Source organism: Mauremys mutica, chromosome 3 (genome assembly GCF_020497125.1).
Source record: "Mauremys mutica isolate MM-2020 ecotype Southern chromosome 3, ASM2049712v1, whole genome shotgun sequence".
In the NCBI taxonomy this organism is placed as follows: domain Eukaryota; kingdom Metazoa; phylum Chordata; order Testudines; family Geoemydidae; genus Mauremys; species Mauremys mutica.
Window position 1 is genome coordinate 65,105,746 of NC_059074.1, and position 15,683 is coordinate 65,121,428.

The window sequence follows — 15,683 nt, forward strand, 5'->3', positions numbered from 1 at the left end:
TTTACAATCAGTTCCATGAACATCCATACGCTGGCACAGCAACTTTAGTGATTTCATGTTGAATGTGTTTGTGCATATATGTATTTCGCAAGTGTATATCAAAATACATATACTGCAAATATACACAAGTTAAACTGAATACACAAGTCAGAACATGCTCTGGCCTTTCATTCAAAATATTCTATGATAACATAAAGGATAATTATTTCAAGAACCATATGCTTATTATTTTAGCTTGCTGACTTTAAGGCCAAATTCTGCTACCCTTACTCACAGTGAGTAGTACCTTATCCTGCAATGTAGGAGTAGGTACTACAGAGTAAGGTACTACACTCAGTATGAATAAGGAAGGATGGCAAAATCTGTCCGTTAAATATTTTCAAGACGCATTAACTTGGTGTTCAGACATAAGTTACGCTTTTTAAAATGTATGTATCAAGTAAAGCAGTGGTTCTCAATCAGGGGTACATGGGGATATGCAGAGGTCTTCCAAGGGTACATCAACTCATCTAGATATTTGCCTGGTTTCACAACAGGCTACATAAAAAGCACTAGTGAAGTCAGCACAAACTAAAATTTCATATAGACAATGACTTGTTTATACTGCTCTTCATACTATTTATATTCCAATTGATTTATTTTATAATTATACCAGAACGTAAACAATTTTTCCAGTAATAGTGTGCTGTGACACTTTTGTATATTTATGTCTGATTTTGTAAGCAAGTAGTTTTTAAGTGAGGTGAAACATGGGGGTACACAAGACAAATCAGACTCTTGAGAGGAGTACAGTAGTCTCCACTGAACTAGAGTAATCTAAAATATGTATTTGTCATCTATCTTAAGTACATATATGGCCACTAACACCACAGTATCTGAGCACCTCACAATCTTTCATGTATTTATCTTCACAACCCCGTTGTGAGGTTGAGAAGTGCTATTACCCATATTTTACAGATGAGGAGCTGAATCAGAGAGAGTCTAGGTATGTCTATGCTGCACACTAAGCCTGGGCTTTGATTCAGATTTGAGCCCAAGCCCCCTTCTGTCCACAGACAAATCAGTCTGATTCGGGTCAGCAAGCACTCATGGCCCGGGACCTAGGACCCTGCTAGGAAGGGGGGTGGGGTGTAAAAAGTCCAAGTCCTGCTGAGACTTGGATCCAAGCCCTGTCGTCTTGCAGTATGGATACAACTCAAGGTGCAGACCTGAATCAGAAGGTCTGCAAAGTGCAATATGGACAGTGAGCATGGCTGTGAGACTCACGTTCAGCAATTGTAAACCCAGGCTTATAATGCCCAAAGTCACCCAGTGGAGCAGGAACTTGAACATAGGCATCTCAAAGCCTAGCCTACTGCCCTAACCACTGCAATATCTTTCCTCTTCACCACTTTGGTATATTATATATTCTTTTGCACAACTGCAATATACAAGGGGCCAGATCTGATACCCTTAATAGCATATTACTTCAATCAATGGGACACTTTATAGCAGGGCCGGCTTTAGGACAATTCCCCGGAATTGGGCCCCGCGGCTAAGAGGGCCCTGCGCCTAAGACGGCCATGCGCCTTAGGTGCCTTTTTAATTTTTTAAAATGTTTTTACTCACCCGGTCCGCTCCGGGTCTTTGACGGCATTTCAGCAGTTTGGGGGGAAGGAGGGGGGCGTCCGCTTCGGGTCTTCGGCGGCATTTCGGCAGCAGCGGGGTCCTTTGGTGCGGCAGAAGACCTGGAGTAGACCCCCCCGCCCGCTGCCGAAGGGCCGCCGAAGCCCCGGACCACTGCCGGGTATTTGAATCGGGCCCCGCAGTTCATAAGGCCAGCTCTGCTTTATAGTGTAAAGTATTATTCAGTGTGAGTAAGGGTATCAGAATTTGGCCCAAACCTATGTCTACGGATTTATATTTTTAGCTAGACTAAACCCATACCAAAAACCTCATCCCCCCTCCCAATTGAATATCTGCCCAGCAGTTAATTGTTCATCTTGAATGCTTGCCAATTTTTACTGGTTTTGTACCACGAACTTGTTCGCCTCAAAACAAAATGCACAGTATTGTATATACATACCCAGGACACACATCTGTGGCCTGCTTCTGCAAACACTAACATGCATGAGCAGTCTCACTGAAGTCAATGGGACTACTTGCATGGGAAACTAAAGGACGTAGGATGTGGCAGATGTATCACTTTTTAAGTTCTCTATAATCAATTTTTTCTCATTGGCTTTCTGTAGCTTAAATCTCAGAAGAGATCATTCCAAATATCTCTTATTAATTTTTCTAATTTGTTTTATTACTTCTCTAAAGTCACAAATATATTTTATATACATACACACAGCCCAGATGTGGGTGGAAAGTTGAAGATTCCCAGCTTAAGATCACGAACAGGCATCTCTTCTGCCCTGACAGAGTGGCAAAAGGCCAGAAGCTGGGTGCATTAACCACTAAGCTGCCTGGCCCTCCAAGTCCCCTATCACACTTGGTTTAGGTATCTTTTAATCCCTTAATTTAAAATCACCTGAAGTGTGCAAGTAGGTAAGTAGGAAGTTTTGTTCGTACAAATCTTTGTGGGAAATGATGCCAACATTCTTTGAAAAGTAGATTCTATGCTTTGTCCAGATAAGACAGTTTCTTTGCAATAGATCACAAAATTCTGCAACTAGCAGCAGCCTGAGGTTGTGAAAATGGTTTCTATGTTAAGCTCCATACAGACAGAATGGCAGAGAGCTAAATACACCTTTATGGAGAGTTCCTTTCTCACTGTTTCAAACAGGATAATGAATAGTTAACACAATAAAGACACAGAGATGTTGAAAAGTTCCCTAGAATCTCTGATATGGAGACTCTTATTTTATTTACTCAGACTAAAATATAATATGGAGAATTGACTGAACCGTTTCCAACACACACATACCAGCACATGACAATTACCATTTGCCCGTGACTTTGGTGAATGGTGATGGACGACAGAAAACTAGATGGTGCCTACCATATTGTAATACAAAAGCTAAATAATTAGGATATAACAACTACCTGCACAGGTTCTGAAATGTGGGGAAAATGACTAACAATTAGAACCATCTTAATGAAAATGAATACAAAACTATACCAGACGTGGCACTTCGTTTCTCTGCAGCTTTAACATCATTCGTTATTGTACATCAGGTATCACAAACTCTAATCAGACTAATCCACTCCGGATTTTCACAACCAAACCTGTACTATTCTTGTCTAAAGAACATTAGTACTTTTTCACGTGTTCCAAGAATATTGTTTTGGAAGATGTCACCAGATGACAAAGTTACACTTAATCTTCCAAATTCTTTGTGCAAGCAAATATTCAGTCTTGTGATGACATGCTGTGTGTTGTTATACAAGATTCTGGGTAGAAGGATTAGGGTGGAGAGAGTTGAAGAGTTTACTGAACTGGGCATGGGGAGTGAGATTGTGTGCAGTCTGCCTTGGTCTCTGGGGTTAATTCTTTGCTCCGTGGGAACCAGGCACCTGTGTTAAGCTTAGATTTCTGAAAAAAGGGGATTGCTTGTGTGCTTTTGGTAACCACCTCTCCTCCAGGATGTGTATAAATAAAACAAGTTATATTTAGAATACAGTATACCCAGACTCTGTGTCACTGATTTCTTCTCCTCTGCAAAGCTGACTTGCAAGGCCATGGACATCTGGTACTACTCAGCAAAGGGGTGACACTATAATTTGGTTCCTGATTCTGGATCCCAGTTTAGGATTTTATTGCTGCTTTCTGAACCCTGATTCACCATTATCATCGTCTCAAGTAATTACACAAAATGGGCTTAGCCAACTGGGAACATGGCGGGCTTTAGCCACCACAAAAATTGACGATTTGCATTAATAAAGCCAGAAAAGCACTGAGCTTGGAACAGAAGCTTGTTCATCTCACTTTATTAAAAATGGACAAATTTAGTCACGTACAAAGCAATTAATTAAAGCTATATTCAACAACTTATTTTTTTTAACTCTAGCCTTCCCCCCAAATATAAAGTTGTGCATGCCCCTGGAAAAATATGTTTTACATACAAAGTACAGTCACACATTAAAAAAACTGATGGATGGCTCTAACAGTTGCTCAAATAAATGTTATGGTAAACTACAGAACTATCAGAGTTTCAGTGATGATTTAATCAAATCAACTTAATAAAGTATGATAAAATGGCAGAGGCACAAAAAATAGCATCATAATCTCTTAATTGAACCTGGAAACCTCTCTCAAGCTTCATGGAAATATTTAAAGTAGTATAATTCTTCCAGTATTGCTTGTTATTTCCAGCGGTGGCTGGTCATCACATTACCACTTCTTTTCTATTTATTCGGAAGTGTTTTTATGCAGTACAATAACATTTTATTTGTTTAATAAGTGTAGCCTTTGTACTTATACTAAACTGCAAAACTGATGATTGCATGAAAGATATAAAAGTGAGGTAACTATATGGCATTAATCACCATAAATGAGAAATAACCAAACTTAAAAAGAGAGTACACAAATGTTAACTAAATCCTCACAATGAAGAATTTATTTGCAGATATAATGCAAGAGAGATTTGGGTTTTTTGTTTGTTTTAGATCATTTACCACAGGAAATATGGCGGTTTAAGAGGGAACAATAATATGGTTCCAGACAAGATTAAGTCTTACATCATCTCCTTTAGAACTGATACCTTGGCAGAATTAGCTGAAACCAGCAAAAATTACTACAACAGGGGGCTTCCATGCTGAGCTCTTATAGTCAAGATAATCTTCTTGGAGCAGCCAAAGGAGACTGGCACTAATGTTATTGTGATTTCTCACTTTAAGAGCAATTTTAGCTCAGTCACTCCAAAGAAACAAAACTGAATATATGTATATCAATGAAGCTATGTTCTGTGTATTAATAGCAGTTTCTCCACTTGATTATCAACATTGGTTGAGAATTTCAAAACACCAGTGCAGTCTAGGAGATTTAGAAAAGGAAATTAATGGAAGATGTCTCTAAATCCTCTAGATGGTTCAGATTTTCAAAACCGTTTCCTGTAAATGAATCAAAGGGTATGGATCCAGATGTTTGCAAAATATAAACACCAACAAGTTCATATATAATAGAAAACATCTCCATTCCATTTTACGGCAGACCCCATGCCTCAGTAGCCATTGATAGGAACTCTCAATTTTTAAAACTTTTTTTTTTTAAACAAGAGGTGCAAGATATGTATAAATCTACTTCATTTTCCTTTCTGGCATGGGTGGGCAGGAGACCCATTTTTAAAGCCAATCTCTCTCCCCAGTCTTCATCCTTCCCTACCTCACTGCCTGTCAACTACCTTGAGCAGCAGTAGCAACAATATCTTCTTTCCCTGCTTCTAATGTCACTTCCAAAAATGTCCCAAGGCAGCAGCAGAGTCAATCTTATAAGAATATGGATTAGTTCACTTCTGCTGCTCAGATTGTTCAGGGGGAGCAGGAAGAGTGAAACTGACCACATCCTTCAAAGTTTTACTCTGCTATTGCTCCAGAAATGACTGGAAGAAATAATAGAAAGTATCCATACATGTCCTCTCAAAGAAATTTTATTATTTGTGGGAAAATGTGCAAGTGCTTTTTACAAACTTCAGGTGATGGGAAGTCTCTAATATATCGAGGCATACACTTCAGTTCAGCCCCTGTTGTGCATATATATTACAAACATAGTAATCCTGAATCTATATCCGTTCTGTAATAATTACTGAACAAAATGGAGTTCTCAAGCTATAATGAATGAACTTAAAAATTCTGATGTTCCCTAAGTAACTTGTTTTTTGATCAAGTAACTGTTTTTTGATGTTATTGTGCATCAAATTACAAATAAAGACCACTAAATATTTCCCTATCAACAGATAATTCAAAATAGTTACAGGTTTAAAACAATAAATGGATTCAAAGATTTTTTTAAGGATGGGAACTATTATAATCACTTAGTCCAACCTCCTGCATGACCACAGAATTTCAGCTAGTAATTCCTGCATCAAGCCCATAGTTTATGGCTGAGCTTGAGCATATATTTTAGAAAGACGTACAATCTTGATTTAAAGACTTCAAGTGATGGAGAATCCACCACATTAGTTGATACATTTTTAAAATAGGAATTTATTCACAAGGACACACTGCTGGCTGAACCTTAACTATAGAGGCACCATTATGATAAATAATGCAACAATAAGGTGAAAATGATCCTTTTGTACCATCAGCTAATTTCTCTTGTCAGAAAGGGCTTGTGCAGCTACAAACTTTCACTGACATGAGATTAAATAGAAAAGAAATTATAGAATTGCAGCAAATGAAATGCTGACATTGCTCTATAGTCCTTAAAACACAACTTTCTTTCAAATTCATGCAACTGTAAAAAATAAATAGAAAACGGCTATCTGTTTAACTCCCAGAATCACTGTTACAGTCTATGGCCATAGGAGCCAATGCTTGGAACTGAAGCCTGTTTTTCCACAATAACAAGATTGAGAGAAATATGCTAAACAACCCCATATATCATCATAAGAATTTAGTATATAAGACATTTTCTGTTCAGTGTGCTTGAATTCAAAGAAAGGCAAAACATAACAGATTACTTGTCACTTTAAAGCATCTCCCAGCATTAACTGCTTTCTGCTGTAAGTACAAACATACCAACATATCTGACCAGCTTTTATGCTCAGAAGTAACAGATGAACAGTTCAATAACAAAGTAGATGATGGGTCAAATGGGTGCTAGCTATGGGCACTTACAAGTTTTACAAATAATGTATGAAGAGAAGTTCAGCCAGATAGTAAAGCAAAGAACTGCCAGCTCCTGAGGGAAGCGAGGCAGAAAGATCAAGAGTATAGTGAGCTAAAGCAATTTTCCAAACAATGTAAATGAGCCCAGCAAAGGAGGGCAAAAAAAGGCTCAGTGCAAACCCAGCATAGGAAACTTTACTCATAAACCTTCTGAGTTTTATTCCAACAGGCACGTCCTCCTCAGCTCTTCATAAATCCCCTTTGTACTGCTCCAGAGGAATCCACAGTTGGCTCAGTGAGCCCTAGAGCACCTGCCACAGGCCCCCTTGGTGGAGAGATGGGCCATGGGGGTTGTCAGGGACAGAAATCAATGTTCTTCAGTAATCCTGGTTGACGAAGAGGCTCCTTGGAAGCAGTTATCTACTAGCGCAAATTAGAGTAGCCCCGGTTGCTGGACTAGGTGAGCCAATGTTTGACTTTTTCCTCTTTATTCCTGCCACACACTTGTCTTCCTACGTCAGCTACAGACAACAAAGAATTTCAGTGCCGTTTCACAAGAACGAAGAAGATACGACCCACAAAAACTGCCAAGAATCGATGTTCTGCTCTCATGCAATTAGGCAATGTGGAAACCTGTTGTAGTGTATATACTTGATCAGTAAATTCAGACAGCTAGTGTTATGATGCCTTCTGGTGCACTCCTGTCATATGCTACTTCAGTGATACAAACCATATTGAAACATTTTCACAGGATCATACCAGAATGAAAAAATATTTTAAATATTATGTTACTAAGCAGCGTTAAGCAAGCAACAGCACACTGCTAGAAAACAGAAGGCAATTTATAGTGAGCACAGATATGAAGACCACTAAGCTGACCCCAGAGAGCACTTTTAGAGCACAAGGCAGAACAGTTTATTACTGAGATTATTAGCAATTAAGCGTATTTCCTTTGTGTGCCTTTTTATACCCCAGATGTAATCCAATCCATACTTATGCCAATCAACAGATTTATTACTGTCTTTAACATTGCATTGTAACACAAGCAGCAAAGAGTCTTGTGGCACCTTATAGACTAACAGACATTTGGGAGCATGAGCTTTCGTGGGTGAATACCCACTTCATCGGATGCATGTAGTGGAAATTTCCAGGGGCAGGTATATATAAGCAAGCAAGAAGCAGGCTAGAGATAACGAGGTTAGTTCAATCAGGGAGGATGAGGCCCTCTTCTAGCAGCTGAGGTGTGAAAACCAAGAGAGGAGAAACTGGTTTTGTAGTTGGCAAGCCATTCAGAGTCTTTGTTTAATCCTGAGCTGATGGTGTCAAATTTACAGATGAACTGAAGCTCAGCAGTTTCTCTTTGAAGTCAGGTCCTGAAGTTTTTTTGCTGCAGGTTGGCCACCTTAAGATCTGCTATTGTGTGGCCAGGGAGGTTGAAGTGTTCTCCTACAGGTTTTTGTATATTGCCATTCCTAATATCTGATTTATGTCCATTTATCCTTTTCCGTAGAGACTGTCCAGTTTGGCCAATGTACATAGCAGAGGGGCATTGCTGGCATATGATGGCGTATATTACATTGGTGGACGTGCAGGTGAATGAGCCGGTGATGGTGTGGCTGATCTGGTTAGGTCCTGTGATGGTGTCGCTGGTGTAGATATGTGGGCAGAGTTGGCATCGAGGTTTGTTGCATGGATTGGTTCCTGAGTTAGAGTTACTATGGTGCAGTGTGCAGTTACTGGTGAGAATATGCTTCAGGTTGGCAGGTCGCCTGTGGGCGAGGACTGGCCTGCCACCCAAGGCCTGTGAAAGTGTGGGATCATTGTCCAGGATGGGTTGTAGATCCCTGATGATGCGTTGGAGGGGTTTTAGCTGGGGACTGTATGTGATGGCCAGTGGAGTCCTGTTGGTTTCTTTCTTGGGTTTCTCTTGCAGTAGGAGGCTTCTGGGCACACGTCTGGTTCTGTTGATCTGTTTCCTTATTTCCTCGTGCGGGTATTGTAGTTTTGAGAATGCTTGATGGAGATTTTGTAGGTGTTGGTCTCTGTCTGAGGGGTTAGAGCAGATACGGTTGTACCTCAGTGCTTGGCTGTAGACAATGGATCGTGTGGTGTGCCCGGGATGGAAACTGGAGGCATGAAGGTAGGCATAGTGGTCGGTAGGTTTCGGTATAAGGTGGTGTTAATGTGACCATCACTTATTTGCACCGTGGTGTCTAGGAAGTGGACCTCCCGTGTAGATTGGTCCAGGCCGAGGTTGATGGTGGGGTGGAAGCTGTTGAAATCGTGGTGGAATTTTTCCAGAGTCTCCTTCCCATGGGTCCAGATGATGAAGATGTCATCAATGTAGCATAGGTAGAGAAGGGGTGTGAGTGGACGAGAGCTGAGGAAGTGTTGTTCCAGGTCAGCCATAAAAATGTTGGCATATTGTGGGGCCATGCAGGTGCCCATAGCGGTGCTACTGATCTGGAGATATATATTGTCATCAAATTTGAAATAGTTGTGCGTGAGGATAAAGGCACAGAGCTCAGCAACCAGTTGTGCTGTGGCATCATCAGGGATACTGTTCCTGACAGCTTGTACTCCATCATATATGTGGACTCTCTACTCAGACCCTATGCCACCAGCACTCCCAGCTATCTCCGTGACACCACTGATTTTCTGAGGAAACCACAATGCATTGGTGACCTTCCAGAAAACACCATCCTAGCCACCATGGATGTAGAGGCTCTCTACACAAACATCCCACACACTGATGGAGTACTCCTATGCTATAGATGAAATCAGGTGCTAACTTATGCCTTGTCTAGGTCACCAGTTAGGGATTCAGAACTACCTACTGCATATTTTTTCTAAATCTACAGCAGAAACATATATGTATGTTCTGTGAAGAAAAATTCTCTGCTGAATAAAGCATTGGCTTTCTACTTGGGATGGCTATATCAGTTGAAATACCAATTGTTGAGACAAGAAGAAAGCTTTCCAGGCTCTTTTCGGCCCAATTCCAAAAATATAAGATATATCTACTTTTTAAAAAATCTGCTCAAAATACTTTTGTAAACTGCTGACAATTATACATTAAAGGTGCACTGCAAAGGAAAACAAAAATTGGTTTTGCCCTTTACTACTTCTTAATGACATTTAACGTATGACGTCTTGTTTAACAAAATAACCCACTTTTTTCCATGCTGTGTTTAAGACTCAACATCCTTTTCCCCCTCATTCGGGTCATAGGGTACTTCACCTGGTGTGATATCACTATTCAAGACTCCTGCATGCCTTGTCAGTTTTTTCCATGAAAGGTATGGAAGAAAGGATATAATATTCCTAATATCTGTAGTACAGAAGATGAACAACAACAAGCAAAATCAGAAAAATCTTTCTGAAAAATAAGTCTGAGGCAGACCGTCCATTTTAAGGATGCAGCTGACACAGGAAGGCAAGCAAAGAGCATAGACAAATGGTATCTTTAGCATGAAGGACTATTCTTAACACTATCATTAGAACAACAGGGTGGTGATTGCATCTGCATTTTCATTAGATTTATACACAAAGTAAGGTATCAACAATTTACTAGCACTTTAACAATTTACTTTCAGTGCTCACATCAGCAAAAGCTTCGAACTAAGCATGTGAACAGCCCCCTGAAGTTAGCCACATCTGTATGCTTCACTGGATCAGGACATAAAATTAACAAAGGACGCTAGAAAAAAACGTTTCTCATATGCACAGTCATATTTGGAAAATGAGTTTACAAATAGATCACCTACAACTAAAAGAATTCAACTGGCACCTCAGGAAAGAACCTTCTCTAACTCCAGATGCCATAGTGAACTTTGGCAAAGCAAGTATAGCATATGCCAAGGCTCTGATCCTGCAAAGAGACATGCACTTGTGCCAGTGCTGAGTACCAGTGAAATCAATGGGGCCCAAATTAACCACATCAGTGCACTGAAATCAACATGGCTTTACAGAGGCACGAGGATTCTTCACATTAATCTTCACAGGATTATGGTGCAAATTAACACCAGTAGCTACTTTTTAAGGGCCAAGTCCTATAAACATTCACAACGTGAGTAACTTCATTCACAAGGGTAGTGCAATTGAAGTTAATGGGACTAGTCATACGAAAGCAGGCACTCATGTTTTTTTCAGGTGTGGGACCTAACCTTCTGTCTACAAAAGGGGTAAAATATTTCTTGAATTTACTGATCCATCTCTCTCTGGGTTTGCTAATCATTTCTCCGTTCCCATCTATATCCAGATAAAAATTAAAGAAACCTCCCACTCTAGAATCTCAAACACTACACACACACAAACAGTGCAAGGTGTATCCCATCAGCATACAAAAACAGACTTTCATTCAAACTATTTCTTAATCCCAAATAAAACTGGGAAGATTTTACCCCATATTATGGGCAGTAAACAAGTTATATGAATGGCCACTATTTAACAGGCAACCCAGATTGTTCAACTGCATCAGTGGCTGCATCAATCTATAAAAAAAAATAATTTTGCAATATCATTCCACCAGCACATAGAAGATTCCTGTTTTATGATCCAAAAAAAAAGCACAATTCAATAACAGTTCTGACCTTGGGTATAAAAACACCGTTCTGAAATAAACAACAATAACTGCTATTCACTTGACAGTTCAAAAGACTACAGATCCCCTTTTCAAGTTCACAGAGGGTAGATGATAAGCCAAATAAAAAACTGCATGTTTAGACATGCGTCTGACGAAGTGGGTATTCACCCATGAAAGCTTATGCTCCAATACATCTGTTAGTCTTAAAGGTGCCACAGGACTCTCTGTTGCATGTTTAGTTATTTCACAACTCAGTGGGCCAAATTCTCAGATGATATGTCAATGTAACTCCATTAGAGTCAATAAAGATACACCACCTTACACCAGCTGAGGTTCTAGCCCAATATTTCTTTTATGAGCATTTCTTTTCATTTACTTATTCTGACCTTAATAACGGTAAACACAATTAGAAAGAAATCTCAGTAAAATAGAAAAAATAGTTTACATAAAAAACCTAAAATTGCGTTCTATAGCTTAAATAAACTCCCAAATGAGACATAGATTTAGATACATTTATTGACCTAAACCAATCAACTGTTGATTCATATAATTGACGGACTGAGTCAAGGATAGACAAAGAATATTTTAAAGGAGGCTGAATTAACACATTTTATTATGAGCTAAAATGACTATATATTTCATTTGTAAACTGTACATACTCATTCGTAAAAAAGATAAAAATTATACAAATCCCTTTCACATTTTACGTTATATTATTTTTTCTTCAATAATTACTTCAGTAGAAATGTTAAAAGCCTCATTTCTTTCACTGGAGAGGGCTTGGTGCTGTTGAACAGTAATCTATAATAGGAGAGACTGTGACCATTTCACTGCCATGCACACACACTGAATTGCATGAGTTCCATCATTCAAGGGAGTGATCACCCAGGGAAGTAAAGGTTCATAATCTGATTCTTTGTTATTACCACAATTACTTTAATTTTCTTTTTTATAAGGGCTTTGACATATTGCTGTGTTTTAACGGAGTTGTGCTTCAATTGTTCTACCTATCCACGCTTCCCCTTTTTAAAAAGTCATTGGTGGCATTTATTTAAACATGCTCTTTAGCTTGGACAGTTTAAAAATCTTCTATACCTTCTCACCTTGGTTTAAATATTAAAATTCTGGGGAAAAGTGCATACTAAAAAAATTAATTCTTTATTGCTGTATTTAGTATTATAACTAGCTATGTAGCCCCAACTGATATGCCTTTAATTTGGAGGGTTTTATGCGTCCCCAGGGGGCCTGCTCTTTCCTACAGATAACACATCTATATTGGATGAAAAACAGTTCATTACCTGGAAGGAGTTCATGCAGCGTAGTGAAGGTGGCAGACAAGCATTACTCAAACTCAGTATCAACAACAATTCCAAACAGGTTTTTGATGGAAATGTTAGAGGATGAACTCCAATATCATTTTCCCATGCATCAGCAAGGCTGGAAAGTAACAAGAAATCCTGTTAATTAATTCATGTAAAGTTAATTCACGTAAAATACATAGTGCACACATGGTTCAAACAGATGCTAAAAAAAGACAGTACTGTTTTCTATACCCTAATAGTTCTATTTCATGTGCACTGTCCTTTCGGAGTCACAGGCCAATGTTTTTTCCTTACAAAGTTGGTAAATGTGAGAGGTATTTTGCTATTATCACCAATTTTACAAAAAAGATACATAATGAGACAAGACAATTTAGCACCCATCAGAAAAATTCATTTTTACATTTGTAATTCTAAGTTTTAACAATATTCTGAATCAGATCTCAACTGTCACTGTCAATTTCCTATCATACAGTACTTTTGCATATATAATATTGCAAAAAGAACAGCTAGTGTATTATTATGAATCCTTTTTATTTTTATCCAGTAGCAAAAGTGTCACTTATCACTAATGAAAAGGTAGGAAGGCAGAGACTCTGAGGCCAATTGATTTTTAGGGTATAGCAATGGAGCAAATCCACACCAACGAAAATCAACCCTAGTTTACTTTACATGGCTTTTTGGTTTGAATATAAAATGCACTGAAATTCTCAGAGCTAATCACACTCAAGCACAGAAACAGCAGCCAACATAACTTTTTTTTGGTACTTATTCTTGCCAATTTATGCTGAGGAATAACAGATTGTTTCAGCAAAATCAACTCAGAATGTCAGCACAACCAGTTTGCAAATGCATGTTAAGCTAGACTTCCTTTTCTTCCATGTAAGAATTGTCAGATCAGATTAATGGTCCATTCAGTCCAATAATCTGCCTCTGAAAGTGGCCAGTACAATGCTTGAGAGCAAACTGCAGTTACAGATTTAAATACATATTTTTATTAGCAGGTCAGCCACTTCATTCTTGCATTTCTTCAGCTCTCCTGGAAACATATCAACCAAACCTGGTGACTTGTTGCTGTTAAATTCACTAGTTTGTCCCTCCTCTTTCAACAGCTGAATCTCTATGAGTACCTGAAAAGAGCAGTATCATCCCACCATTCTCTGTGGCATAGATCGAGACAAAGAACTCACCCATTCATTCATTCCATGTGCAATATCCTTACTTTCCTTAATCGCTCCCTTTAGCGTTGGTCCTAGCTGACCCACTGATTCTGTGACAGACTTACTGCATCTTATGTACTAAAAACATTTCTTGTTATCTATTTTCTCTTCACACTCCCTCTTAGGGCTGGTCCACACTAGCTCTTTAAATCGAATTTAGCAGCGTTAAATCGAATTAAGCGTGCACCCGTCCACACCAGGAAGCCATTTAATTCGACATAGAGGGCTCCTTAGTTCGACTTCGGTACTCCACCTCGACAAGGGGAGTAGCGCTAAATTCGACATGGCTATGTCGAATTAGGCTAGGTGTGGATGCTAATCGATCTTAGTAGCTCCGGGAGCTATCCCACAGTGCAACACTCTGTTGACGCTCTGGACGCCAGTCGGAGCTTGGATGCTCTGACCAGCCGCACAGGAAATGCCCCGGGAAAATTTGAATTCCTTTTCCTGTATGGACAGTTTGAATCACATTTCCTGGTTGCTCATCGGGGCGAGCTCAGCAGCACCGGCAACGATGCAGAGCTCTCCAGCAGAGAAGTCCAGGCAATCTCAGACTAGAAAGAGGTCCCCAGTATGGACTGACCGGGAAGTCTCGGATCTGATTGCTGTGTGGGGCGATGTGTCTGTGCTTTCGAAGCTGCGCTCCAGCAAACGGAATGCAAAGACCTTCGAGAAGGTCTCCAAAGCCATGAGAGACAGAGGATACAGCCGGGATGCAATGCAGTGCCGCGTGAAAGTCAAGGAGCTGAGACAAGGCTACCAGAAACTCAGAGCGGCAAACGGACGCTCCGGAGCCCAGCCCCAGACATGCCGCTTCTACGAGGCACTGCATGCCATTCTTGGTGGGTCTGCCACCACTGCCCCACCAGTGTGCATGGACTCTGAGGATGGGATAGTGTCGACGGACTGTTCCTCGGAGATGTTCGCAGACGGGGAAGATGAGGAGGACGAGGCAGTCGACGGCGCTTTCCCCGACAGCCAGGATCTCTTCCTCACCCTCACTGAGATCCCCTACCAACCCTCCCCAGCCGTTACCACGGACCCTGAATCGGGAGAAGGATCAGTCCGTAAGTGCTTTAAACAAGTTAACATTTATTTATTAAAAGCAGCTAAGAACAACGAGTTAACATTTTTTTTAGTAATTAAACAGGGAGAGACATTAGGAGAACAGAAGGTCTACATACAGGGGGATGGAACTTTTATCTTCATAAGATATCTCCAGGAAACTCTCCTGGAGGTAATCTGAAAGTCTATGCAGGAGGTTCCTTGGCAGAGCTAGCTTATCGTGTGCCCCGAGGTAGCACACTTTGCCTTTCCATGCTATAAGCTGAAACTCCGGGACCACTGCCCTCACGAGCATGGCAGAGAAGGCCCCTGGGTTGTGGTGGCTTTCTTCCAGCATGCGCGCTCTCTCTGCCCGTGAGACTCTCCTCAGGGTGATCTCTCTCGCACACTCCTGCATGAAATTAGAGTAATTGGGGTACTATTAGTAATGGGAGCGCTTAACTGTTCCTTTGCATAACAAGAAGCCTCACTTAACAGCCACGTGCTGCAGTCTACAGAGTGGCAGCATACAGGGATCTTTCCCATTGAACAGCCGCGAGGGGGTGCAACAGGGGCCGAGTTTATGCTTTCAGGATTGCCTGCATCAAGAGGACAGAGCTGTACATTCACTTCTATGAATCCAAAAGTGTTTGGCTTACCATGCCTTGCTGCTACACGAATTCTTCTTTCCTGCAAAGGTTCTCTGATCTGCAGCCCAATACCCCAGGCAATGAAAGCGCATTCAGAGAAATCGAACTTTCC

The 15,683-nt window shown here is 40.3% G+C and overlaps 1 protein-coding gene across 3 annotated transcripts in view; it reads right to left on the reverse strand.

Annotated features, from left to right (window-relative positions):
* The window catches only part of UBE3D (ubiquitin protein ligase E3D), a 120,073-nt gene that overhangs the window by 27,868 nt on the left and 76,522 nt on the right, over positions 1–15,683 (reverse strand). For 2 of the 3 annotated variants that reach the window (XM_045009651.1, XM_045009650.1), the window contains exon 9: positions 12,637–12,775. In XM_045009651.1, the coding sequence (XP_044865586.1) occupies positions 12,637–12,775 (139 nt within the window). Of the gene's footprint in view, positions 1–12,046; positions 12,140–12,636; positions 12,776–15,683 lie in introns of those variants that run through there. The other variant, XM_045009652.1, reaches the window with a different exon arrangement.